Below are 27,607 nucleotides of genomic sequence, written 5' to 3' on the forward strand. Positions count from 1 at the left end.
CTCAGGAACGAAGAGCTGCGCGGGGGCCCTGCTGCCGTGGCCCCGGGCCCTGTGCACTGAGGAAGCCCCACTGCCCAGCACCCAGGTCCCTCACTGCTGGAGCACCCAGCAATGTGAGGACGGGCGGGATGAGGAAGGCCGTCGGGGCTGCCCCTGCAGGGACCTGAGCCCCACCCTCTTTGCCCAAGATCCCCTCGCACTTGCCCTGCTGGGCCAGGGAAACCGGGGCCCTGCACCCGCTTCCGGGAGCCTGAGCTCAGTGGTCTGGGACCTGCACTGAACCTCAGAGGGTGCTCAACCTGTCCTGCACCACAGCAGCCCCCCTGGGTGACCCATGTGCTGCACCCCACTCCTGGATGGATGGACCCTGGATGGAGAGGGCCCTGGCCTTCCTGTGAGCAGCCGCCAGGGGGAGCAGCGGGCACGGCCATCCAGAGGGCACAGGCTAGGCCTGTCCAGTGGGTGGTCCATGGATCCCCTTTCCGCAAAGGCTCACCCACCTTGACCCCAACACAGCCCCTCGCCACCCCCCCGGCCTGCACCTGCGCACGGCTCAGCTTCCTGTGGTCGCCTCTGTGAGGCCTGGCCTGCGCCCTCTTCTGCCCAGGCCACCCTCTGTCCTCCCGTCCCTGGTGTCGCAGCAGCATTGTCCTAGCTGGTCTGGGGCTCCCTGTGCAGGGCGTGCCCTGCCCAGACGCCCAGGAGGACTCCAGAGGTCCAATCAGAGCCCAGCTCGGCCTGTGTCATGATGCCTCGCTGGGCCTCCCTCCTGTCAGGCCCTGGCGCTCCCCTGAGGGTCGCTGGACAGGCGGGGGGAGCCTGCGGTGGCCCCATGGTGAGTAGGGCACCAGGGCTCTGAGCACCTGCCCTGCCCTCAGGTACCCCTCTTGCGATGCCCTGTCCCTCTCTCAGCTGGGACAGGAAGGGTCTGGGCCTCCCAGCAGCTGAGGGCAGCTCCTGGGAGGTAATGGAACAGGAGGCAGCGCCCACCCGGGGCTGGAGAAGGGCTGGCACCCCCCCCCCCCCCGCCATATCTTGTGAACCCTGGCAGATTGCCCCAGGCTGTGTCCCTCCCTGCCCCCTGCCTCCCCTTCACTTCTCCCAAGATTCTAGTAGCCCAGACGCAGTGCCTTGGGGACCCCTCCCTTCCGGGGTTGGGCCACAGGTCCCCCAGGCTGAGCTCCCCCAACCAGAGGAAGGAGGAGGGCCTTCCCGGTTCCGAGGGGCCTGACTGGTCCTGGGAGGAAAGTGGCACTGGCACAACTGCCCATCCCCCAGGCCTTTGCTGAGTTTGGGCAAGCGGCCGGCGTGGGTCCCTGGGGCCTACGAGGGACACAGCAAGAGACAGAGCGCCTGGCGCCCACCAACACCCAGCCTTTCAGACGCCTTGCCCGGCGCCCACCGTCCCCAGGGCCTCCGACCCTGGACAGTAGGGCTGATCCTGGTGTGGGGCCCGAGGCCTCCCTGAGCTGAGCCGTGGGTGGGCTGCCCCCAGCCCCTGCTTGTTGTACCAAGTGAGTCCACCCTTGGGGGGCCCTCTGACACCTCAGCTGGCTTCTGTGCCAGGTGCCCGGGTGGGGAGGGCAGTCAGCCCCCCAGCTTCTCGAGGGAGGGGGCGGCCCTGACGGTCCTCTGTGCGCAGAGACTCCAGGAGCAGCAGCCCCACAGCTGGGGATCCTCTGGCCTGGGGCCCTGCCAGGGCCAATGTCTGCCCCCGATAAGTGGGGCGGGAGAGGGGGAGGGAAAGAACAGGGGTGTGTTCGGGGCTTGTGGCCCTGACCCTGGGCGCGGTCCAGCCAAGCCATCCGCAGGCAGAGGGTGGGGGGCATCTTCTGGGTTCCGGCCCCGCGACACCGGGTACGCGGCCACAGAGGGAGCCCACTCGGGGCAAGCGCAAGCGTGTTTATTGGAGCTGTGTTCGGGAGTTTACAAGAGTCTACAATGTCCCGTACAGAGCAGAGCGTGTGCAGAACAAGCCAGCAGTCGGGGCGGGGAGGCCACGCTCCAGGTCACTGGGCGCCTCGCATGGCAGGGCCCGGCAGACGCGCGCCCGCACACGCCCCGCGGCTGAAACCAGGGGAAAGTGGAAAAGGACACGGCACCATTTTCTTATTGTAGAAGCTTTGCCTCTAAAAATTTAAGTATCTTTCTATGTGTACGTGGATCTTAAAAGGTCGTGAAAACTCTGCCCTGCCCCAGGGCGGGCTCCTTCCTCCCAGGAGGAGGGGCAGGGCCGAGGGGCACAGCCACGCTGGACAGGCAGCAGCCTCGGGGGCAGCAGCTCCGCACCCTGAGCAAACGCGGGCCCCGCCCAGCCCTGGGCTGCAGCAGGAGGCCAGTGGCAGCAGCACCTGACAGCTGGTTGGTGGCGCCCTTGGCGGGGGCCGGCACATCCCCACAGCCCTCTTGGCCCACGCAGCAGGCGCCCTCAGGGGTGCCCCGCTCCTTCTCTGGGGAGCCCTTCGGGCCCTGCAGCCGCTGCTGCCGCTCCCGGGCCCGGTGGGCCCGGCTGGTGATGGCGCGCACACGGCTCTGGCTGCGGGAGGAGGAACGCCGCAGGAAGCCCAGGGCCCCCGCTGCCCCCTCCCCAGCCGGGACCCCCGCTGCCCCCTCCCCAGCCGGGACCCCGCTGCCCCCTCCCCAGCCGGGACCCCGCTGCCCCCTCCCCAGCCGGGACCCCCGCTGCCCCCTCCCCAGCCAGGACCCCACTGCGCCCTCCCCAGCCGGGATCCCCGCTGCCCCCTCCCCAGCCGGGCCCCCGCTGGTGGGCAACGTGATGCCCCCAGCCTGCTGGAACCCCGTGAGCCTGCGCAGCTGCTCGGTCAGGGCGTCCAGCCGCGCCCCCTGCCCTGCCGGCCTCTCCCCGGCCAGGCCCAGGCCATGGCCCGGGCTCTCCACGCGGTGGGGGGGCAACGTCCTCCACAGTCAGGTCCCCAAGGCTCTTGGACTTGGCAGCCACAGTGCAGTCCGGGAGGCCCACCAGGGGGTGGTGTGGCCATGGGGCCAGGGGGCGGGGCTGCAGCTCGTCAGGCCCCACAGGCAGCTGGCCAGCAGCCTGCAGGTTGGGGTTGGATTTGCTCTTGGTCACAGCGGGCAGGTCCAGGCAGGCGGCCGAGGCCAAGCAGGGCCACAGGGGCAGGCGTCCCGCCGGGGCCCCCGGGAGGCTCTCAAGTCCCAAGCCCAGGCCCTGCAGGGAGAGGTCGATGGCCGTGTCACCAGACGACAGGCTGGAGGACGAGGACACGCTGCCACAGTGGCTGCCTGGCTCCAGCGGCTGCCATAGCTGGTCACCGCCAGTGGCATCCAAGGACACGACGGGGCGGGGCCTGGCCAGGGGCCACCGTCCACCCAGGGACTCCGAGGGGACCTGCCCCTCGCTCCTGGCCCTTCTGAGCACGTGTCCCAGAGCCCGGGGGTGGCCCCTGCCGTCCGTCTGGCTACCGGGGGCGCCCTTGCAGGCCCCAGCAGGGCCCCCGCCGTGGCACGCCGACTGCCTGCTTTCAGGGGCTGGCTCAGCGTTCCCTTGGCTCCCGGTCCCGAGATGGAGGGGCCCGGAAGCTCCCAGAGCCACCCTTGGGGGGCTCGCCGAGCTGGTGCCGGGCCCTGCAGAGCACTGGGGCCCTCCAGGGGTGTGGCTGGGGGAGACGGCCCCCGGCGGTGGGGGGCCAGGACCCCAGGCTGGCTCCTCGGCAATGGTTTCCAGGCTGCACAGGGAGGAGAAGGGGTGGGCGTCTGCGGGGAGAGGGAGAGGCAGATGTCAGGGGTGCCCGCGGGGCTCCAGGCCCCTCCATGTGCTCACAGCTGCCCCCACCCTGCCCCCCCCGCTCCGCTGCTGCTGGGGGAAGAGATGGGCCTGGGCGCACAGGCAGGGCCCTCCTGGGGCCGGCGCAGCTCAGGGCCCACGCGCGGCCGGGCCCCGTTACCTGGCACTCAGCCGCTCTCAATCCCTGACTAGGAAGGCAGCGTGGGGACAGAAAGGAGAAGAGGGTGGTCAGTGCCGGGCTGGGGCTGGCCGTGGACAGACGGACGCAAGGCTGGGCGGTTACGGAGGGGGAGCGGGAGGGTGGCCCAGCTTCCAGCACGCCCTCCCCGGGCTCGGATTGTGACCAGGGGCCACAGGCAGATCTGTCACAACCAGCCTGGGGCCGGGGTGGGGGCTCCGGAGCAGAGCTGCTCATACATGCGTCCCCAGGGCCAAGGGCCACGGCGAAGCTGCTCCCCTCACACTGCAAACAGACGCCTCTACGTCGAGACTCAGCCCCAGCCAGGAACCCAGGCCAGACTCCCCAGAGGACTGCGGTGCCAGCCAGGGGCCAGGGGGAGGCAGGAGGAGGGCCTGGAAGCTGCCCCCCCGCCCTGGCAGTCAGGCTGGGCTCCAGAGGCCATCCTTTGGGCTGCAGGCCTCGGCAAGTGGACCCGGCTCAGACTCCCCAGTCCCCAGCCCGGGGTGAGGATGGCTGCGGCCAGAGCTGCAATCACTTTCCCAGCCCCTGGGGAGCATTGGGGGCCTGCGGGGCAAATCATGGTCAGACGGGGGTCTGGGGGCTGAGGGGCCCATGGGACCAGCCGGTGGAACAAGGAAACGAAGGCCAGTGAACACACGGAGGCCACAGTTCTGGACACGGAAGCACAGCGGGGACGCCAGCCAGGCCATGCGGGGGCAGCGTGGGAGCCACCACGGGGACACTGCAGAGGAGCGTCTGGGCTTACCGGTGGAGAGCACGGGGGACTTACTCCTAATCTCCTCCAGCTTTTGAATGAACAGGGCGTTCATCTCCCTCTGCAGGGCCCCCGCCTGCCTGCGGGCGCCCTCGGGACAGCGGGGGGTCCCCTCGGGGCTGCCCGGGCTGCTGGAGTCCAAGGACACGAAGCCGCGGCCGCCCGGCCCCGGCTGCCGGGACCCAGGGCCCTTGGGGGCCCCTCTGCTTCTCCCGGAGGCAGTGTGGGGCGCCCCCCGCGAGCCCGCCCAGGCGCGGGGCTGCTGGCTGATGGCCGCGTGCCTGCTCTCGGGCCCCGGGCTGGGCAGCTGCCCCCTCCGCAGGCCCTCGGCGTCCTCACCGGTGCAGGAGCCCACCACACACTTCATGCAGGTGGTGGCCATCCTGGCAGGCCCAGGGCCCTCGGGGGCCCGCGGGGGCCACACCTGCACCGGGCTCCTCTCCACCGGTGCCTTACCTCGAGGGCTGCGGCTGCCCAATTCCTCCAGGGCCGGGGCCTCGGGAGCGGGGCCGGGGCTGGAAGGTGCCGCGTCGCTGGCCTCCCCCTCAGAGCCCAGGTCCTGCGGGCCCAGGACCAGCTCTGGGAAGGCCTTGCGGCCTGGCTTCTGACTCTTGGTTGGGGCGCTGGCCGTGCGCCGCAGGAGCCGCTGGCTAACAGAGGGCCGGGGCGGGGGCCGCCCAGCAGCATGACTGTCCAGGGAGCCGGGCTTTGGGCCTCGGAGGAACAGCCCTTTTAGGCCCAGAGCCTGCTTGACCTGCAAGAGAAGGAGACACATAGCCGGCAGCTGGGCACCAGGGGCCGGAGGCTGCCCAGCCCCGTCCAGCTGTGCTCCGGAGGCCGTGGCCCGGGAGAGCCTGCTGCGGCCCCACGGGCCTGCGCGCTTGGGGCACCACTCAGGGCTGTGTGTAAGGAAGACGGTCTCCAGGGAGGCTCTACCAGGGGCGGCGGAGGCTGTGGCCTCAGCACAGCGTGGACGGCGCCTGCCTGCACCAGGGTGGAGGGAGTGGGCGCTGGCGGAGGGTCTGTGGCTCTCAGGGCAGGTGGCCAGGGAGTGCTGGAGCGGGGAGGCCCCCCCAGGGTCTCCCGAGCAGAGACCTGGCCCCCAGCCCTGTGCCCACCGCACTCTTCACCCCTCCAGCCCCTGGGGCCCCAGCTCCAGCAGGGCAGGCTGGCAGGGCAGGCTGGCACGGGGCCCCCAGGGTGGGCCTGGTGTGGAGAGCAAGACGGGGTGTTGAACCAGACAGAGCACCGGTCCCGCCCGCCCCCAGGCACCGCGGCCAAGGAAGCAGGCACAGCCAGGTGCAGCCCCATGGTCGGCTCACCCGTGCTCCTGCCCGGCCCTCTCCCCTGGAGTGCTGCCTCTTCCGGGAAGCCTTTCCAGTTGCCTGTCAGGCAGTCCTTCCCAGACGGCCGGGCCCGGGAGGCCCCTACAAGGCCTCTCCCCCCAGCCTCCCGGCCTGAGGACGGCAGCCAGGGTCCCCAGGACCGGCTGGCACGTGCCTGGGTCAACACCGGAGAGGCCGGCAGGGTCCTCACATGCAGAGACCCTGGAGACAGCCACGGTCCCCGCGACACGGGGGCACATCTGGGCAGAGGCGTTAGCAGCCAGCACTTGAATCAGCTCTCTGATTCAAGATCCCAAATCCAGAGCAATTTGGTCAAAGTTGGCTAGAAGGTCATTTAGAAGAAGGTCCAGAATTCAAGCTCGGAGCTCCTGGTCCCTGGGGTCTACCCCGCCCCCACCCACCCGCCCTCCCCCTCCAGCACTGGGCGTGGAAGCACAGACAGATCAGAGGGGCACACAGGCAGGCAGAGCGCAGAGGGAGGTGGGGGAGAGGGAGAGGGCACGGGTACTGGGAGGGCCGGCAGCTAGAGGACTGGACACAGGGAGGCGCAGGGCAGGGCGGGGGGTGGGGGAGGTGCAGGAGTCGGAAAGGCCAAGGGTAGGAGGAGATGGGCCAGACCTCGGGGCGGACACACAGGAGGCCTGGCTGAGGTCCTGGACCTGCCTCGTAAATGCTGCTCTGTGCCTGAGGATGGCCCAGGGGACCCGGAACCACGTCCCGACCCATGTCCCATGAGCTGACAGTCTCCAAAATGCTACCAGGAATTCACGGATGCTAACGGGGTGGCCTGAGCATGCAGGTGGGGGGCGGGCAGGCCACGCCGCCCCCGCGCTGGGGTACCTTCGAGCTCCTAACAGGGCCGTGCTTCTAAAAGTAGACTTTGGACATACAGAAGCCCACTGCAAGACCAAAGAGACAGAGTGAGGCCGTGAGACACGAACAGCGGGCGTGGAGCACGGAGACGGAGACACAGGACCGACAGGGTGACCACGGACGCACGACGGAGCTGGGAGGCCTGCGGGGCCTCGTCGGCAGCACCCAGGGCCGAGGAGCACGGCAGGAGAGAGACGGTTAGTGCCGGAAGCCACGTGGACGACCACCGCGTGCAGCCTTGCTAGGCCCCAAGCTTAGAACCAGGGACCCCTGGGCTCTGCAGACTGCGGAAGTCGGAGGGAGACCCCGTCCTGGGGCAAATGTACTGGGAGCAGGTGGGGGACGGGGCAAAGCCAGGCAGACGCCTTTGAGGAGGGACAGAGAACCAGGGCACCCCGAGCAGTAGAAGGGGAGGCTCAGGAGAGACGCGAGGGGCCGGGGCTGCCCAGGAAGGGCCAGGGCTTCCATGTGCTGGTGGCCACACTGGCCCCGGGACACAGAGGCGCGCCCGGGGGCCCCGCCACTCATTTCGTGGATGGAGACACGGGCCCGTCAAGGTAAGCACTAGGCCTCATGGCCCCAGGGACACGGATGGGCTGGGGCTGGGGCTGGGGCTGGGGCACCCCTTCCCAACAGCAAGTGACCTTGCAGGTGACACTCACCTTACCACTGATGTCACTGACGGCCACGTGGACAAAGATGGAGGCCTCTTCCATCCCCTCCAGGTACACGTGCCGATAGCCTGAAACAGCCGGGGTCATGCTCACCATGGCTCCTACCCACCCACATCCCCCACACTCTACTTAAAGGTCCCAAAGCCCTGAATACAACCTGTGAGCCTGGTCCTGGGGCCGCTACCTCCTCCAGAAAGCCTACCAGGATTGCTCTCGCCTGCAGAGCAACCATCTTCTGGGGGCTAAGGGGCTCCGCAGCTGGTGCTACCATCCCCCACCCTGACCACAAAGTGCTGTGGCCTTGAACCCTCCTCCTCAGCTCCCTCGGTATCCCCAGGCCCACCCGTGGCAGAAGGCAACTCGCAGGAGGAAGCTGAGCCCCACCCTGTCCTGGCGTCCTCTGCTGGCCTGTGGGGGACGCGCTACGGGGGGCACTGGCCCAGGGCTCTGCCCTCCCCCACCCCCACTGGCCCCCTGCCCACCTGGCATCATGCTGCTGAAGGCCAGCGTCCTTTGGCCTATGAAGTCACGCCCAATGGGATCATGGTCCCAGACGAGGAAGCGCACCAGCGCTATCTCAGGCATGTGCACCGTGAACACCAGGGTCTCCTCCCACATGGGGTTGAATCCTGGAGGCCACCAGAAGGAGGTGTCTGTCACCTTTGCCCCACCCCCACCTCTCAGACAGGCCAGTCCCATCCGCACCACAGCTCCAGCCTGGAGGCCACACGCCCTCTCCCAGCACCTCCTCCTAGGCTGGCCACCGGCTGAAAGAAGCAACACCGGAAGGCCAGGCAGCTGTCACTGGGCGTCCAGCCGAGGGGGCATCCTGGACAGTTACGTGGGTCACAGGCGGTGGCCCTCACCCTTCCCTTCCCGGTCAGACTGGTGTCAGCAGCACAGGAGCTGTGACGGGGCCTCCGGGCGTCCCCGGCCCTCCCGCGTCCTCACCGTTGTCGTCCACCACACGCGTCTGCTCCTTGCTGCAGTCCACGGGGAGCCCAATGACCTCCACCTCCACGAAGGGGTCGATGATCTGGCGCAGAGTGCAGGGTGGCACCGGGGCCCGGGCCAACGCCCTGGCCCTCCCCGGCCCCCCAGGCCCTCCCTCCTACCTCCCCTCGGTCCCCCAGCATGGAGTCCCGCGGCTTGGGGAGCTGCTGTCCACTGATGATCCGAAGCACCAGCTGCTTCTTGAGCTGACCGGGCAAAGGGTCCTCGGAGTTGGGGTTGAAGACGCCTGAGGGGGGCCAGGGTGAGGCTGAGCAGGCAGGGCAAACCCACCACCGGCTCCCGGGGCAGCCCCAGTGTGTCCACTCCCTCCTCCACCCCATCCACTGGATGGGAGCCCCGGGTGCGGGAGGGGGAGGGGAGGCAGCCTTCCAGGGCAGGGGTGGGCACGGGGGGCCGTAGGCCGGTCGCCTCTGTGGCCTCCCCATGATGTGGGCCCAGCTCGCTCCTCCCACAGGTGGACCACGGGGGCTCAGTGCGAGGCCACACCGCCTCTGGGTGGGGGGGCCGGGTGCCCAGGGACAGGGTCCAGGGTGGGGGGCCCTGGGGCTGCGCACGTCGATAACTCAAAGAGGCCGCTGCAGATAAACGCTGCACAGCACGAGCCGAGAGGCACGTGGGAGGACGGGTCAGGGTTACGACGGGAAGAAACCCACAGGTCGTTTTCGGCACATCGGGGAGAAAACTGAGGCGACCGAGAAGGGGGGAAGCGCCGGGTGGACCTCACCCAGGGCGCCTCGCCCGGGGCCTCGCGGGGCAGCACGGGGAGGGGCCGCAGATGCCCGGCAGGGTGGCGGCGCTTCCCTGTGCCCCAGCCTGACCTGCCAGGTGGCCTCGCCGCGGCCGCCCCCTGCCACCTCCGTGCAGCAGCTCCCACCCCCGTGTCCCTGTCCTGGGGCCACAGCCTCACCCTGGCACATGCACTGGGGCTTGAGCACGTAGCCACAGCTGCCGTTGGCGCTGAACTTGGCCCGGTTCAGCTGGAGCATCCGCCCCTCCGACTGGTAGTTCAGGGCGACTGTGGGGAAGGATGTGAGATGGCTGGCTCAGCACCCAGCCCGTGTGTCCCGCCCCGCCGCTTCCTGTGAGCCCACGTCCACTACGTGAGCAGGGGCCCTGGGGCTCACGTCGGGCACGACCAGGGCCCGTGCGTCCCGGCAGGACTTCCCACAGAGCCGGCACAGCGGCCCCGCGCACCTGAGGATCCTGGACGCGCACCTGTGTCTTTCCTGCCTTGCCCTGGGGTCCTAAGGCCCCCGCCCCAGCGGCCCCCACCCCGGCGCCATCCTAGTGAAGTTGGCTGGATGCCGCGAAGGTTCTCCAGAGCCAAGGGCAAGCGGAGAGGCCGCGGAGAACCCAGCTGCACCCCCTCGCCAGCCCGGCCGCCCCAGGCCCCAGCACCCACCCATCTGGCAGCCGGTGTTCCAGAAGGGCTGCGGGTTGTAGTTGCTGGAATCCACTCGGTAGGAGGAGGGGTAGATGCGAGAGAGCTGGTGCTGGTTGAAGCGCAGGTACTGAGCCGGCTTCTGCTGCAGGATCTGCTGGGCCTTGGTCTCACTGAAGGAAGACACCTGCCAGCTGGACGCCACTGCCGGGTGAGACGGGCGGCGTCAGGGCACCGGGTCAGCCACCCCCCAGGGCCCCGATTCCCCCGCCCCCCAGGGGCCCCTCACCCTCCATCTCCACGTCGTGGATGCCCACGGACTTGGTGTATTTGACCAGGTCTGAGAGAGCCCGGGACAGCTTCACGGTCTTCTTCTGCCGGGTGGCCCTGCGGGAGGGGTGGGGTCAGGACCTGGGTCGCACGCCTCCCTGTTCAGGCTCTGGGGAGCGTCCCTCAGGCGTCCACTATGCCCCCGTGTTCCAGGCGTCGGGACATGCGGCGGACGTGCTGAGAGGTGACACTAGGGGAGGGGGCAGGTGGCCGACTGCGACAGCTGCTACACGTTTCGAGCACGGGGACCCGCGCTGGCCAGTCTGGCCCTGCACCCCGGGGTCCCTGCCCTGGGCCCCCACGGCCGCTCCCCACCGTGCGGGTCCCCGAGCCTGCGCATGTGACGCTGACCGTCGCCAGGACAAGGGTCCCAGCGCATGCCGCCGCGCTGCCTCTTCGGGGGCCCGGCATGGAGGCAGGCACTGACCCTCGGCTCTGGCCGCCCTGGGCGTCCGGGCCCTCGTCCCCCTCCTCCATGCTGGCCGTCTTCTTCAGCTTGCCGCTCTTTTTCTGTGCAGAACCAGGGCAGAGTCAGGACTGCTGGAGCGCCAGGCCCAGCCGGGCCGTCTGCAGAGGCCAGGATGCTGCGAGGGAAGGGCCTGCAGCCCTGGGGTCCCGGCGCCCACCCTGCAGCCGGGCCTGCCCCCTCTGCAGTGCCCTGCTTGGCCCCGGCCCTGGGTGACCTGCACTCTGGGCGTCGACCAGCGTGGACCGGGGGAGGGCCATCGAGGCACCTGCTCCATCCAGCCCCAACCAGGGCCTCAGGAATCCCAGAGGCCCTCGGTCCTGGAGGAGACGCCCCAGCTCTGGCTGGCGCACGTGGGGAGCCCGGCAGACCTTGCGCTTCGAGACGCTGTGCGCGCGAGGAGCCAGCCGTTCTGTCTGCTGGTTCCAGCCTCCTCGGCCTGGCCTGGGAGGAGAGACAGGCAGCGGGGCTGGGTTGGGATGGGCAGCTCCCCCCAGAGGCCCTGGGCCACCTTCCTGGAAGGGAGGGAGCTGGGAGGGGCGTGGAGGAAGTGTGCCGGGAGCAGAGGCCTGAGAACAGCGCTCGCTCGCGCGCCCGTATCAGCTCCCCACGATGTGCCGTTCGACACTCCTCCAGTGCCTAGTCTTGATTTCTTCCCATGGATGGTGACGGCCTAATAAATGCTGCTTGTGTGTCCGGAACATTTCTCGGCGTGCCCGCTTAGGTAATCCTCATACGGGGGTCCCGCAGCTCAGGAGTCCCCGCCTGCTTCTTGCAGTGGCAAAGCTATTACCTACTTAGACAATCCCCTGGGCTGTGGCCATTTACCGTTACCGTTTGCACTCGGGGCTACGGTGAGCCTCCTGAGGCTGCAGGACCAGCTTCTTCGCTGCTGTTTACAGAACATGCGCGTTGGCAGCTCCCCTCCTGCGTCCACCCGAGGGGCCCCCGGGCCTGTCCCTCCCCCCTCTGGGGCCGAGGCACAAAGCTCTCATCCATCCTGAAGCTCAGTCACACCTCTGGAGTGGCTGGGAGTCTGTGCCAGTGTCCCCGAGGTCCCTCGTCACAGCCGTCACCAGCCGCCCCCCAGCCCCTTCCACAGATGCCCCGCCCCCGCCCCCGAACTCTCCCAACTTTGCTCAGGACGTGCCCACCAGGGCGGGAGCCGGCTTCACAGCCGAGGTTCCCTGTCAAGGAGGGGCTTCAGCCAGGGGCACACACATCTGCACGTATCTGCACACGCACCCTGCGTGCACCCACGCGAGCTGTGCGCACCCCCCTGTGGGCGCCCCTGCGCACACACGCCTCCCTCAGCCATGCCCCTGCCTGGCTCACTGGCCTCACCCAGGAAATGAGCAGAACCGCCGAGCAGGGAGACTGGAGCTCAAGGGGGAGCTGCGAGGCCCCCCCAGGCCCGGCCAAGGAGGGCAGAGGGGTAGGGACAGCCACGGGGCCACTCCCCACCCCCTCCTCCGCCCCCTGGGGAGTGCTGTCTCCCACCCGCTGGCTGGCTGCCCGGAGGGGCGCTGGTCCAGAGCCCAAGGCGCAGCAACGGAGGCGCTCAGAAAACCCGCGAGCTGGCAGAGGTCGGGGAGCCGCGTTCACGGTGTGTCAGGAGCCGGCGGGGTTGACACACCCCTTGGCTTTTTACACCCTGTGGTCACCCAGCACACGAGCACCCCTGAACCTGGCCACAAGTGTGGAGAGGCGCCTGCTGGCCCAGATCCTGGAGAAGTGCTGCGGCCACAGCCAGGATCTGCTGTCACCCACCCCCACCGCGCGCACCCCAAGCTCAGCAGGGGAGGCGGCACCCGCATGCCGTCCTCAGGGGGCGGGGGGGTGTGGGAAGCCCCTCCCACCAGGACACAGCGCCTGACGGGCCTCGTGCTCGCAAAATGGGGTCTGCGGGGCCCACGGGCTCCCTCCTGGCCCCGAGGCCAGCTGCCCCACCCATCACAGCCCACGCAGGGTGCCGGCTTTCGGGCCACTCAGCTCATGGGGCCACATCTCCAGCGTTTGCCGGCCCCTCCAGACGGCCCCACAACTGCTCAGCCGCACTGGCCCGGCCCCCATACGCTTCACGTCCGCCCTGACGGCCCCCACACTGTTCTCCCACAGAGGAACCCCCCAGAGCTCGGCGGCCCTTCCCTGTGCGGCCGGAGGGCCTCCGGGCAGGCGGCTGCACAGCTGCCCAGGACTCACTCGGCCCTGAGAGCCTGGAGCCCCTCCCTGTCACCACCAGACCCCCCAGGCCACGCCCAGGTCCTCTTCGGCAAGGAGCTGCAGGTGCCCTGGGGGCTGCCAGCCCGCTCCTGCCCACAGGCAGGGAGGGTGTGGGCTAGAGGAGCTGTCCGCAGGCCTCCAGGGGACAGGCTGTCAGCCACACACAGGGCAGCCCCTCCCTGGCCATCTGCCTGTGACAGGGTGACAGCTGGGGGTCCCTCGTGGTGAGAACTGGAACAGCCAAGTGTGAGCTCCTGGAGGACGCGGGGTGGAGATGTGCACCAGGGGCAGTGTGTGTGTATGCGTGCAGGTGTGTGTGTGTGTGTGCAGGTGTGTGTGCAGGTGTGTGTGTGTGGCCAGGTTTGGAGTGACAGGTGTGTGTGCGTGCAGGTGTGTGTGTGCGCGCAGGTGTGTGTGCAGGTGTGTGCAGGTGTGTGTGTGTGGCCAGGTTTGGGGGGGCAGGTGTGTGTGCGTGCAGGTGTGTGTGCGTGCAGGTGTGTGTGTGTGCAGCTGTGTGTGTGCAGGTGTGTGCAGGTGTGTGTGTGCAGGTATGTGTGTGTGTGGCCAGGTTGGGGGGCAGGTGTGTGTGTGTGCAGGTGTGTGTGTGCAGGTGTATGTGTGTGGCCAGGTTTGGGGGGGCAGGTGTGTGCATGCAAGTGTGTGTGTGTGCAGGTGTGTGTGTGCAGGTGTGTGCAGGTATGTGTGTGTGGTCAGGTTTGGGGGGGCAGGTGTGTGTGCGTGCAGGTGTGTGCATGCAGGTGTGTGTGTGCGTGCAGGTGTGTGTGCGTGCAGGTGTGTGTGTGTGTGCAGGTATGTTTGTGTGGCCAGGTTGGGAGGGGCAGGTGTGTGTGTGTGCAGGTGTGTGTGCACAGCTGTGCAGAAACCTCACCCTCCGGCCCCTCTCCCAGCTGCAGGCCGACCCCGCCTGCCTCGGGGCTCCCACCTTTTTGGCCTCTGCCGTGTGCCCGAGTTTGCCAGGCGGGGGCAGTGTGGACGCGGTGAAGTCACTGGGGTCTTCGCAGTCCCGAATCTTCGCCTCCTTCATTAGGGAATCCAGTTTCCTCTTGGCAATGTTTTCCACACGCTTCAGATTGGTGGAGGCCTGCAAGAGGCGGACGGCCAGCCCCTTGGCCTCGGTCCCCAGCTTGCGGGCAGCAGCGGGGACAGCGTCCGGTCTCGGGCAGGGCCAGCACCACTTCACGCTCACCCCACGTGAGCTCCAGCTCACGCCTGGAGCTGGCCCCAGGCTCGCTCCCACATCACGTTGCTGTGCGCCCCGGCATGTGATTTGTCCCGGGGCCTCAGACAGTGCCGAGCAGGCCCTGAGCCCAGGCCCATCTGATTCTAACACCTGTCTCCAGGTGCACGATGCTGCCCGCCGGACCAAGTGGACCGCTCACCGGGCACCCGGCGGCCGCTCTGGGCTCTGAGAGCCGCTCAGCAGCTCAGGATCTGGGAACCTACCACCAGCCACCGTGCACCTCAAGGAGATGGATGGGGTGGGGACAGACCCCAGCGTGGCCCTGACCAACTGGGACCCTCCAGGCAGGGCCTGGGCCTTGGGCACCTGGGCACCCCCATGCCCAGCCAGGCTGGAGTGGGTGCAAGGTGGCCACCACAGACCGAGGGCTTACTACCACCCCTGGCCAGGCAGGGAAACGTGCAAACCCACCCAGAGCGGCAGGAATCCACTGCCTCAGGGCTTTCTAAAACAATTAGCCAGCCGCACAATTATTCTCCCATCCGATGGCCCCTCAGGGAGAAATAATACCTTGGCAGTACCCAGAGGAGGGAAGAGGCTAATTAGAGAGTCCCCACCCCCACCCCCGCCTGCCCCTCGGCTGCTCAAAGCCCTTGTGGACTCCTCAGCCTCCCAGCATTGCCCCCGGTCCCAGCGACTCTCTGAGAAGAGGTGACAGCCGCTAGCTGGGAACTCGGGGTTCGTGCCCTGTGTGGAGGGCTGGGCAGGGGGGTGTCCAGCAGCCTGGCAGCTTTGCAAATCACCCTCAGAATCTGCCCCCTGCCCCTCTGTCCCTGCCACCTCCCTTCTACAAGGCTTGAGCTGGCTGTTCAGGTCTGCAGCTCCCCCGGCCCCCAAAGCCCCCCACCCCCACTCACATCCCCGTTGAGGAGCTTGCAGTCCTCATCGATCTCGTCTGCACTGTCCTCATCAGACACCTCGCCCTCCTCAGCATCCTCGCTGATGTTGGCTGGGAGCTTCTTGCCCTGGGGGAGGAGGTGGACCTCGGCAGGGGCCCTGTGGGAAGTGCTGGGGGGCCGGCACCCACAGGAGCAGCGGCAAAGCGTAGGAGCCTTTCCCAAGCTTGCTTGTGGCGCTCAGGCCGGGGGCAGGGCCAGCCCACCCGTCCTTGCGGCAGCAGCGTGGGAGGGACACGCCCGGGTGTGACGCCAGGGCCCCAGTTGATTGACAGCCACGGGGAGAAGGAGGCCAGGTCAGGGGCAGGGCTTGCCCTGTGGCCCCTCAAATCTATCGCAGATGGCGCGGAACCCCAGCAGGGCCTTGCCCTTGACCTGACTGCAGGTTAGAGGTCGGAGGTCGGAGGCTCAGCAGGACGCTGGCCCCAGGGGGGTAGGCAGGGGCTCACCTTCACCAGGATCTTGCCCTTGAGCATCTGTGGAGAGGGTAGCGTGGTGGCATCCTCGCTGCTAACTGACGACAAGTCCAGCTTGTCCCCAAGGATGTCGGTCAGATACTGGGCCATCTTCTTCTGCTGGACGACACTGCAGTGGTTCTCGATGGACAGGATCACTGGGTACCTGTGGCCCCGAGAGGGAAGGAGCAGAATGAGGCCAGGGGAAGGCTAGGTCTCACCTATGTAGGACTGCAGGTCACCTGCACCACTGGATGAGGAGGAATCTTCACAGGAGCCCAGGATAGACGGGGCTGCCAGCCACTCTGGGAAGGGGCCCACCAATGGCTTTCAAAAGCAAAAGAGTGTGGGGGAAAGGAGCTGGGAGACCTTAGGGATGGGTAAAGGAGGCATGTACTTCTTCTCCCAATAAGAAAATAACAAAGGCGAATAGAAACTCCAGGAAAAACAAAAGGAAACGTTCAAGCAAGTCATGGTTTGAAAATGACGTGGGGACCTCCCTGGTGGTCCAGGGTTAGGGCTCTGCCCTCGCACTGCAGGGAGCCCAGGGTTAGGGTTAGTCCCCCTCTGGTGGGGGAACTAATATCCCACAAGCCACAGAGCACGGCCAAAAAAAAAAATGGCGTGGACTACACCGAGGTGCAATGGATAGACTGTGAGAGAGATAATCCCATTCACCGAGATACTGCAGACGCTGTCCTGTGCGTGGCCCTGGGGCCCAATAAGGAGGGAGACATAGCCTGGTACACACCATCGGGGGGACCGTCATTATTACCTACGTGGTGCAGAGTGGGGAGTGCGGACTTCCATGGTAAGTTCTTCAGTTGTTAATTTCCTTAGTCATGGGCACATTTACTTGGATTTTTGCCAAAAGGCAACAGAATCCCTTTGGAAAATGTAAATGACCCAGACCTAGAGGTCAGAAACTAGAGCAAGAGGGGGACGAGTCCTGCGACGTGAGAGGCACGGCCTGGGGCAAAGGTCCGCCCCTCCCCATTTCCCAGTCAGGGCGCCGAGGCCTGGGGGAGGACCTTGTGCCCACAGAGATTATGCTGGCATGGGAGGTGCAAGCCCCGGCCTGAAACCCCAGCAGGAAACCTGTGTGTCCCAGCCCCCCTGCCCTTGAGATGCCCCCTCACCTGCAATTCCAGCGGCCAGAAGGCCCTGCAGAGATCCCTCCCTCCCACTCCCTTCCAAGACACAGCCTGTGCCAGGTCTTCCCGGAGGGGCACCCCTGTTTCTACTTCTTAAATCAGTCTCGCTTCCCCTGCCCCCCCTTCACTCTCACCCGCGAGCCTCACTGAGCTGAGACTCGAGGGTGGCAGTGTGGGGAGGCCGTCTTCTATTCCCAGAAACTAAACTGGATTTTGTCCAACAGTGTCTCTAGCCGTTCTGAGTGACGCAAGTTGAGTCTGGACACAGTAACTTCTGAAGAGCAATTAGTGCCACCACTGTGGAAGGCCTCTGACACCAGGTGTCTGTGGCCTGGGCCGCTGACACACACGCCCTGCCTGGCCCAGCTGCTGCTCCTGCGTCCACCGCCTTCCCTCTCCTCTGCCCCTGCCCTGCCCCCACCCTCAACAAGAAACCAGCCGCCAAAAGGCTGCACTGCTCCGCAGAAAGGGTGTACCGGAGGGGCAGGATGAGGCCCTTGAGCCCCTCCCCCCACCCCCCGGGCCAGCCCCCCCAGTCCCAGCCACTCACTCGTTCTTGACAAAGGCGTATTTGTTGATGGTTTCAACGACGTCTTTGAAGAGGATCTTGGAGGTCAGAGTGTAGCCATGGTGCACAATGGGCTCCCCGTCAGGCCCATCCCAGCAGTCCACTGCAGGCACACAGGCCTCAGTGGGTTCCAGGGCCCGGACCACCACTGCCCAGAGACCCACGGCCCGTGGACGCTAACCGGAGGCGGTCCTCTTGCGCCGCAGTTAACACCAGGAGAGACGTATCCCGGCCCCGGCCAGGCAGAGGGCAGGAACCATGCCCAGGGACTCCAGAGGGCTCCTCGGGGCCACCCCGCCGTCCCACAGGAGACATCAGCCCAGGCCTAGGCCCGGCCCCTGGGGCCGAGGGGCGTGCTGGGTCCCAGAGCCCCAGCACTCACCCTCCACGCAGCGGCAGCCGGCCTGCAGGACCCAGGCGTACATGTCCACCCTCGACTGGGACATGAGCTGGTCGCCCACGAGGTAGGTGTTGTGAGACGAGGTGATGAAATAGTGGCTCAGCGGCCACGTCATGTCCTGGTGTACGCGGTGGTGCTCCGGGTTGAAGATGTCGCCAGCGGGGCTCCGAGTGTAGTTGGTGAACCCTGCTGGGGGGGCGTGGTGGGGGCAAGGGGCTCAGCCCCGCGTGCCAGCCCTGCCGTGCGCTCACCTCGGGACCGCCCGCCCCCATGCCGCGTGGACCCCTCCGCACCCCGCTGATCCGGCAGCGCAGCTGGGCCGGCGTGGCGCCCACTCACCGTCAATGCCCATGGCCCCCTTACTCTTGTTCTCCGGGCAGGGCTCAAACTGCTCGATGATGTCACGGCAGCTCTCGAGGGTCACGCCCGTCATCTAGGCCAGAGCAGGGGCTTGAGGCCAGGCTGGCCCATCTCCGGCCCCACCGCTGGCCGCCTCCGCGCACGGGCGCTGACCACGCGAGGCTGAGGCCCTGGTCCCTGCGGCGTGCTCCCCCGATTGGGGGGCTCACTGGCCACCCCCAGTGGCATGAGACTTGGGACTCAGCGACCAGCAGACTCTAGAGGGTCCCCTGGGTTTGGAAGAGCTGGCGCTGACTGAGGACCCTTGGCATCATCAGCCGGGCCACCCGCCACCGCTGCTGTGTTAGGGGTCTCGAGGGCTGTGGACCAGGGCGGGCTGGCAGGGAACGAGGCCTGGTGTGAGAAGGACCACGTCCCACCTTGGAGGAGCCCAGGGGGCTCACCTGGCCCCTCCTGTCGCCTCCCCAAGTCCCTCGCAAGAAAGCTGTGCTTGGCAGCCGAGCCCAAGGTGGCCTTGCCCATCGGTGGACCCGTGTGTCAGAGGCTGAGTGATTTCCCAGGGCCCCACAGTGCAGCCCCCGGGGGCTCCCCGCTCCCAGAGGCAGGCCCACCAGCAGGGCTACCTGGACGTCCCCAGGAATGTGGGGATGGGTATGTGGTGGGAGGAGAGGGGCAAATGGGGTCAGAGCTTGGAGCAGCTGTGGACCCAGGAGGCCCAGAGTCAGGGGCCAGGGCTCAAACCACCCAGCCGGTGGATAGTTTGGGCCGCAGACGGTAAGAAGAGCTCTGGAGAGCTTAGGGCGAAGGTCAGGGAGCAACGGGTCAGTTCTACCCATCCCAGCCCGGGCCGCGTTCCCTCCCTCCACCCCTGTTGGAACAGCGGCCCCTCAGCCTCACTCCGGCGCTGCCCACAGTAGCCGCACCCATGCCGTCTGCGGTCCGAGCCCCCCTGTGGCAGCGCTGTCCCCTCAGGGGGTGGCCTTCCCCCCCCCAACCCGGGCCCGGGATGAGGGGTCCAGACCCCTGAGCCAGGCGGGGAGCACTCGGCCTCTCAGGACGGATGGGGCGCCTGGGGCCGGGGACAGTAGAGGCAGGCACACCCTGCTGGCACCCAGAGGCACCTGCACGTCTGCTGGACAAATGTTGGAGTGAGTTGGCAGTGGGCCCAGAGCCCTGGGGGTGGGAGCCGGCCAGACCCACGTGGCTGGACGAGGCCCAAAGGCTGGGCCAAGGGACCTAGGCCAGAAGATGCTCGACGCCAATGTCGGGGCCAGGGTCAAGCACGGGCTCCCCTCTGGGAGCTTCGGGGGGGCCACGGTCAGGGCTGAGCCCCTCTCCTTCCCCACTGGCTTGGAGGCTGTGGCCCGAGCCAGGAACCGAGGCAGGTGCAGTAAGGGGGCCTCAAATGCCAGACTGGTGCCCACACTTCCCCAAGCTCTCAGCCACACTGTGGACGGGCTCAAATGCCCCGGGAGGCCGCGGTGAGGCCGCAGCCGCCAGGAGCCCGGCTCCTGCTGGGGACGCTCACCTTCTGCTCCACCTCCAGGAAGCGCTGCAGGTCGGCGGCGTCCAGGTGGTCTTTGTGCTCGCTGTAGGCCAGCATGAGCAGGTAGAGGTCCCGGCGGGTGGACATCATCTTGTAGAAGGCACAGAACTCCTCGAAGCCCAGTGTCCCCTGGTGGTCATCTGTGTCTGCTTCCTGTAACGCAAGGCCTCCGGGTCCCCTCACATCCCACCCTGGGCCTCAACCGCGAGGGTACCACCAAGCTCCCCATCCCTCAGTCAAGCCTGAGTCGAATCACCCCTCCCGCTTCCAGCACCACTGCCCACGCCACGGGCTCACGACTGCTCCCCAGGCCCGGCAGCGGCGCCCTCACTGGGCTCCCCCTCGCCTCTCCCGCCAAGAAGCCACCGAGTGACCCGTTAACACAGCTTTCACCCCACCTCCCCCTTTCCGAGCCTTCCCAGGTCAACCTGCAACTGAACCCAGCAAAGTCAACCCACCCTGGAGAAATACCCCACCCTGCCGCCAACAACACCCCACCCAGGAGCTAATGCCTATGCTGGGCTGTGATCTGTAACTAGGGTTGGCCGTCCATTGACTGGAGAAGCACAGGGCCCCCGGGCATGCAGGAATCCCAGACTCCGGCTGCCACAGCAGAGATGCGAGGACAGGGGCTGAGACCAGAGAGCAGCTCACACAATACCCACAGGAACCCGCCAGGCAAACCCACCAGGCTGCTAATGAGACCACAGACTCCTTCATGAATCCACTCACTCAGGGAACACCTGCTGAGGTGTCAGACCCTGGGGACACCAAGAGCCCAGGCCAGGGACAGACCCAGAGGGCAAGGGCACCCAGTGCTGGAGGCCAGGCTGCCCTTAGGAAGTCATGGGGGTCCCTGGAGCTGGGCCAGAAGGACCGTGTGGAAGGTACTCAGGACCCTGAGTGCCGAGGTTGGGTCCTTAGCCTGGTGAGCAGGGTGGGGGGTGGGGGGTGGGGGTGGGTGCGACTGCCCGGCAAAAAGAGACCCCAGGTTCAGCACCATGGAGAGCAGCGCACGCCAGCCTCTCGGGGCGTCTGCATTCTTTTCTCCTATGGCCACACAATCTGGGGTGGCTGGAGATGGGAATGAGGCCCCCCTCTGAACCAGAAGCATCACCAGCGAGCCAGGTGCAGGCTACAGCCACCCCCATGTCCCTGGCCCCGGAGAGAGTAGGGCTCCTGGGAAGGCTGCCCTGCCTGCCCCGGCTTGGCCCCTAGGTGGGCGCCCAGCACAGCCCGAGCGTCTCCCTCCAGGACCCGGGTGCCCATGCCGGGTGCTCACACCAAGGCCAGGACAGGGCCAGCTTGGTATGAGGGGCCCAGCCCAGGGCCACCTGCACGTGGCCAGCAGATGCCATCCTGTGTCTGTGCCAGGTTTGGGGGCAGCCTTGTGTCTAGAGCTGGCGGGACGGACCTGGGCAGGGCACTCGCTGCAGGTCAAAGGGCCCCTCTGGGATGGAGTCGGGCTGGTAGCCCTCCCAGGGGCCGTGGCTGCAGCTGGGCAGAGATGCAGGGTGACCTGGCCTCTCCGCGGGCTCCGGGCTGGGGAGCATGCCGAGGTGGTGGCTGAAAATGCTCTGTGACGACGAGGCCCTCAGGGGCCCGAAAGGCGGCTCTGAGCCCTCGGCCCCAGAAACGCCTCTCTACGTGGTCACGCAGCCGCTCTCCTCTCCACAAAGGGAAACCGCGGCGGCTAAAAGCACACGCCGGCCGGAGCTGTGCTGCTGGGCCAGGCCTCAGAGCCGCCCAGGGTGCGGCCTGGCCTATGTTCCACGGTTATTTTAGGCTTAATGAAATTACGCTCAAGCCACTCGTTACCCACCATACAGATCTCCCCTTTGATTAGGGCAGTTCCAGGCAGTGGAAACAATATTGAGATTTCTCGACCATAAAATCGTTACTAATTATCAGAGCCGCTCTGCCCGGCTGGAGGTCAGCCCTCCTTCCCTGGGCTCCCGAGTGCCCACAGAGGGCCCCGTGCAGATGGGCAGGGAGGCCCAGGTGCTCAGGGACCACCGTGGACAGCGCCCACTTGGGGCTGAGCTGCCCAGGGTCTGGGGTCAGCAGCTCTGGCCCACAGCCCCCTGCTGGCCTTTCTCCAGGGCCCCACTGGCAGGTCCTCCTTGAAGCGGTCTGGACAGCGCCCGGACACCACTAGCCCTGGGGCTGGTCAGAGGGCTTTGTGGGGAGCCCCTTTTGTGCCCAGGGGCTGCGGGAGAGGCCCAGCCTCCTTACAGGAGGGGCAGGGGGCGTGGGCTCTCCGGAGCTCCCAGCGGGGGCATTTTCAAGCCAGGTCTTGGTGGCGGACCTTCAGGCCCCAGAGGCCTGTGCCCACCCGCACCCATTCCGTGGGGGGCACTCGTCTCTCGTCCTGCCTCCGAGGCCAATCTGAGCCCCTGACAGCCTCACCGTTCTGGAAGGCACTGCTGACCCCCGAGCTGCCCCTGGAAGCAGGGCAGGCAGGGAACGGTGGGGCTGCTCTGCGGGCCTGAGCTATCTGCCGGCCCCTCACTGCCCAGGCCGGCTCTGTCCCCGCTGGGGCCTTCAGGAGGGGCCCTGTGAGCCCCCCAGTACTCACCCAGCAGTCCGAGAGCACTCTGCTCACACCACCCCGCCCCCGCCATTCACGCACTGACCCACGTGCTCCGGGCCGGCCAGCTCCCCTCGCTCCAGCCAAGCACAGCCTCCCGTCCCTCACGAGAGCCCAGAAGGGGGCAGCCGGGCGCCGAGCCTCTGGAGCAGTTGGCTCTGTGTGTGTGTGTGTGTGTGTCTGTGTGTGTGTGTGTGTGTGTGTGTGTGTGTGTGTGTGTGTGTGTGTTTGTTGGGGCACAGGGCCTGGTTCAAGCTCGTGGAACCCTCTTCCCAGGTGGCAGCAAGACAGTGAGGCCTGAGTGAGGTGGAGTTTGCTCGCCCGTCCCCACCCGGATCCAGGACCTGCTGACACCGCCTTCCTCCCCCGGCCCAGCAGCGGTTCCACAAAGAGAGAAACTAATTACAGACAATAAAGGCCGCCGCTCAGCTGAGGATGCATTTTCATAACTGCTAACACCGGGGTGGCTGGGGACCACAGGCTGCGCGGTGGGTAACCAGAGCTGCTGCCCAAAAGGTAGGGCCCGTGCACCCCACTAAGTCTGGGGAATCGCGGGGCAGTGTGGGACATGGGGTGCAGGTCCTGCGGGTGGCTCCCCTCGCTGACCCGGCGCCTGCCCACATGTCCGGTCCACCGGCCTGGGGAGGCCCCGGGAGCTGCTGCAGTGGTGCCGGCACAGCTGCGAACAGGGGGCAGCTTGGGGTGTCTGACTGACCGCCCCACACAGGTGCAGGACGGCTGCTTCCCTGCCATTTCCTGCAGCCTGGATGGCACTGCCCGGGACCTCCTGCAGCTTGGACAGGGCCGGCCTGCTGCCGGACACACGCCTGTCCCCAGGACCCTGGCGGCCCCGCCGGCCTCACCTTGAACATCTGCTTCACCCTCTGCCGCGGCAGGTTCACGTTCAGCTTGTGCAGCAGCTGCAGGACCTCCCCAATGCTCAGGCTGCCGTCGCCGTTCTTGTCGGCCTCGTCAAACGTCTGCTTCAGCCACTTTGGGGCCAAGTTAGGGGCCAACGGAGGTGCAGCAAGGCCAGCTGCGCCTCCCTCCCCTCCCCTCCCCTCCCCTCCCCGGGCAGGAAGGCGTGGAGGACCCCGCCCAAGTTCCCCTTCCCGAAATATGTGAGCCAGCTGGGGCTCACCTGCCCCACACGATGGACAGTGAGGGGTGGTCCCCGGGGCCCTCCCACCGTCCGTGAGGATATTGGTCCCGGGTGCGCTGGCGGCGGGCCAGGCTGTCCTCGTCACGGATGCCAGCCATAAGGTAGCGCAGGCCGGTGACCCAGGTGCGCGCCTCGTCGCCGCTGGGCGAGACCAGGTCCAGCGACTCTCGGTGGCTGCCGTGGTAGATGCTGAAGCAGCAACTGGGGTCGAAGCTGCTGTCGGGGAAGCGCTGGAAGACCTCTGACTGCCGCCCCTCGCTCACCTCCTGGATGGAGTCGATGGAGACTGCAGGGGGCGGGGGGCACGGTCACGGCCCTCCCCGGGGCCAGGCGTCCTCCACCCGCAGGCCCCAAGGCGCTCTCAGCAACAGCTGGGGCCCGTTGGGGTCTCCCGCCCCGTCTGAGCCTGGGGCCGCCTCGGTAATAAAGTCTGGCACCAGGTGGGGGCCGGGGGGCAGCGGGGCCCGGCTTGGCGCGCGCCAGCTCAGGCGTCATGGGGAATTTCAGCACTGGCTGCAGCGCCTGCAGCTCCGTGGGGCCTCCGTTCAGAAGCTGAGTCACCGCGAGGAGATGAGCTGAGAAGGGCGTTTGTAGGGCCTGTTCCCGTGCCTGAGGCAGGGCCCCTTCTCAGGCAGTCGGGGCACAGGTGGGCAGCATCCCCGCGGGGAGCAAACACCCTGGGCTTGGCACAGCCAGGGACTCCAGCACTGCACCCCCTGCCCGGCTCCTGCCCCCGGCGACAGGCTCGTTACCACGCTGGACGTTATCGTGCCCCGTGCAGTAACGATGGGTCTTCCCCACTCGCACAGTGAAGGGTGCACGAGTCCTTCTGTCTTCTGCCCCCACTACCCCCTCCCCGGGAGCTCCCGCCTCCCCAGCTCCCTGTGCGCACGCATGTTCGTGGTGGGGGTGGGGGTTCTGGGCCCCCAGATTAGGGGGCGCTGACAGTCAGGAGACAGCTGCCCCCACACTGTTCCTCCCTCCTGGGGACCCCTCCATCGCCAGAGTCAGCTGGTCTCCCCCCGTCCTAGCCTGCTGGTCTCTGCCCTGTCACCCCTTCCCCAGAGGGGCCTCCACGACCCCCACCCACCTGCTCCCCTCTATTTGCCATCCTGTGTTCTCGTCACTCAGCATGATGTGAAGTTACCCTACCGTTAGGTGGTGTCACCCACCTCGCACTCAAAAGACCAGCTTCATGGCGGCTCAGTTCCCAAAGGATGCCCAGTGCTGGGAACAGTGCCTGGCACAGAGCAGGCGCTCCGGATGGAGCACAGGGGCTCCTGCCTGAGCAGCCAGTGGCGGTTCCGCCTCCCCAGGGCCCACAGGGCAGTCCCAGCCCCCTCCTCCAAGACACCCTCCCAGGGGGCTCCACAGCGTGGCTCTCTCCTGGGCCCCATGGTGGCAGCAGTGCCCTTAGCAACCATGGGGCTGAGGCCCTGCCCCGGCACACCTGCGTCTCTCCAGTCGCCAAAGCCAGAGGAGGGGCCATAAAGTCCCCTCTCTCGCCTGTAAGGACTCACGTGTCTCTTCCTGACCCCCAGGACCCCCAGCCTGGTCCCTGCCCAAATCCTCACAGCTCATTACCTGCCACCACCCCTCCAGACAGCTCTGCAGCCTCCACACGCCTGTCAGCTGCTCACAGCCCAGGCTGCCTGGGCCAGCATTCGGCACCGGCACCGGGGTCGCACCCTCGGTGCCCAGCAGCGTCTCTCTGCTCCTGAGCGGTCTTATCTCCCCGGCTAGACGGAAGGACTTTGCCTCTCAGCGCATCTCAGCATCCGGTGCAGGGCTGGGCGCTGGGGCTACTCAGTCTCCACTGAGTCCCAGAGGGCTCTGCTAGGTGGGCAGCAGGGCCAGGGCCCTCACCCCACTGCGCCCAGGTGTCACCGAGGATCTCCAAGCCCAGCTGAGCCCATGGGCCAGGCCTGGGACTTCCAGGGCTCAGGTCTTGCTGCCCCTTCAGCTGCCCAGTGGCTGCTCTGGGAGGGTCCTCTGCCCCCCTGGGTGCTGGTCTGGGGGCTCTGCCCTCCCACCGCTCCCCCACGCAGGGCCACCCCACTCACTCTTGGCCTTCTCGTTCTTGCGTGAGGGCCGCCAGCGGATGCAGGAGCGATGTTCGTCCAGGAAGTAGAAGCGGGCCAGGCCCTTGGAGCTGCCACGGAGCTTCACCATCTGTGTTCCCGCCTGCATGGCACTCATACATCGCTCCACTGGCGGCCACCGACCCGGCACACAGACGGACCGACACAGACACAGACAGACACAGACAGGGGTGCCGGTGAGCGCTGCAGCGGCCCCTCTGTGCTCATTGCAGCCTCAGCCCCACCCCCCACGTGCTCAAGGGGGTGCAGAGACCACCCACCCACCAGGGCACCGAACTCAGACCCCAGGCCTGCCTGAGGCCCCAGGTGCTGGCCCAGGTCACAGATCCAATCTGGGACCCTGATGAGAGGCCAGAGTCCACACAGAGAATTGGACCGATTCTGCCCAGCCGGGCTCCTGTTGGCCTCCCCAATGGTCCTGCGGCCCAAGGGCCAGGCGAGGTCCCAGACGGGACCCTTCCCACCCCCCAGCTCTGCCCTGCTTCAGCGGCCTCCCACCCACCCCCTTCCACCACCATGACCTGCCCCAAAGGCTATGACACACGAGAGGACACAGGGATGGGTGGCCGAGCCCGCTCTCAGGAGCTGCTAGGCAACGAGGTCCCGGGCCAGGCACAGGGTGGACCCAGGTGGGCGGCATGCAGGCAGCCCCCCACGATGCCCAGCCTGGCTCACTGGCCCGGCCGCAGGCGCTCCTGACAGCCTGCATCCCCTTCCCGTGGCATCTTCAGGAAAGCCGCCCTCCTCACATGCACACACATCCACCCGGAGGCCACAGAGGAGGCTCCACGAGGCCAAGGCCCCACACAGGTCTGGGAAGGTGCAGAGCCCACACCTTCCCCCAGGGGGCCCCACTGCCTCTCCCCTCCCCTCCCCTCCCCTCCCCTCCCCTCCTTCCCCTCCCCTCCTCCCCTCCCCTCCCCTCCCCTCCCCTCCCCTCCCCTCCTTCCCCTCCCCTCTCCTCCCTCCCCTTCCCCTCCCTCCCCTCCCCTCCCCTCCTTCCCCTCCTCCCCTCCCCTCCCCCTCCCCTCCCCTCCCCTCCCCCTCCCCCTCTCCTCCCCCTGGTGAAGCACCAAGTAATTAGCCCACGAGGCCCCGCCCCCCCCCATGAGGAGCCTCAGGTGGTGGCGTGGAGGCCCGTGGGCAGTGTCAGCCCGAGGGAACAGGCAGTGAGGACTTCTCAGAGGAAGCCAGCCTCTGACCTTGAACTGCAGGCATTGGGTGGGGGGCACAGAGGGGAGCCGTGCACAGGGAGGCTGGGCTCCAGGGGACACATCGGGAGGTAAAGACGCGGTATGGCTGCCAGGACGCAGGTAGCAGGTGGGAGGGGGGAGGCTGGGGATGGGGACAGGGGCGGGCCCCCGAGGCCTAGAACCAGGTTCTGGAAGGCGGTACCTGGGCCAGGCCCCATCTGCCAGTTGGAACAGAGAGCCGGAGGGGCCCCGCCAAGACAGACACTCTACCCTCCAGAGTCTCACCGCGGTGTCGGGCACTCTGCCGGCCTCTAAGGGCCGACACGCCTGGCACCAGCATGCTGGCCTCACCACACCTGGGCTGGAGGTGCCACTGCCCCCCACAGTAACAGGGACCCCCTCAGGGAGCGTCCAGCCGCACATCCACCAGGACCGTGGCCCCGGCCCCTCCTTCACCCCTGACTCCCCCACCCCTTCCTTCCCCACTGCCCGCCTGGGGTTCAGCCTCTAGGCCCTGAGCGGGGGGTCAGAGAGGCGCACCGGGGGACGCTGCCGGAGCCCCGTGACCCCCAGAGGGAGACCCAAGGGGTCAGGAGGCTACAGGTTTGCATGGAGGTGGGGTGGGAGCCACCAGGCCTTTCACAACCCCAGGAGCAGCCCCCCACCCCCCCAATCTCCTGAGCCCAGGGACCCGGGGGCTGGGCGGGGCTCTAGCCAGGGAGGAGCAGGCCGGCCCCACCCCCGATGACCAGACAGGGCTCCTCCCTTACCTAGTGGGCCAAGCTGCCACTGCAAGGACACAGCCACGCTGCCGCCCACCCAGAGGAGAGCCTCCGCCCGGCAGGCCACCATTCCCTTGGTCCGGCTGGGGTTAAATGGCCAGGGGACAGACAT

At 67.3% G+C, this 27,607-nt stretch overlaps 1 protein-coding gene across 1 annotated transcript; it reads right to left on the minus strand.

Moving 5' to 3' along the window:
- Positions 1–1,936: 1,936 nt before the first annotated feature.
- Positions 1,937–27,607, minus strand: PLCH2 (phospholipase C eta 2; the record flags this gene model as incomplete). Its single annotated transcript, XM_082860350.1, is given in 26 exon segments — positions 1,937–2,067; positions 2,352–2,601; positions 2,710–2,907; positions 2,909–3,732; positions 5,176–5,473; positions 7,601–7,680; positions 8,095–8,241; positions 8,564–8,648; positions 8,728–8,852; positions 9,534–9,641; positions 10,029–10,211; positions 10,297–10,394; positions 10,765–10,847; positions 11,175–11,198; positions 11,201–11,242; positions 13,943–14,128; positions 15,145–15,252; positions 15,633–15,804; positions 17,343–17,463; positions 17,743–17,946; positions 18,100–18,193; positions 19,649–19,819; positions 23,120–23,312; positions 23,398–23,704; positions 25,482–25,628; positions 27,484–27,607. Coding segments are annotated over 26 exon segments (4,503 nt in total).

The sequence above is a fragment of the Leucopleurus acutus genome, assembly GCF_964270905.1.
Source record: "Leucopleurus acutus genome assembly, chromosome: 2".
NCBI classification, from domain to species: domain Eukaryota; kingdom Metazoa; phylum Chordata; class Mammalia; order Artiodactyla; family Delphinidae; genus Leucopleurus; species Leucopleurus acutus.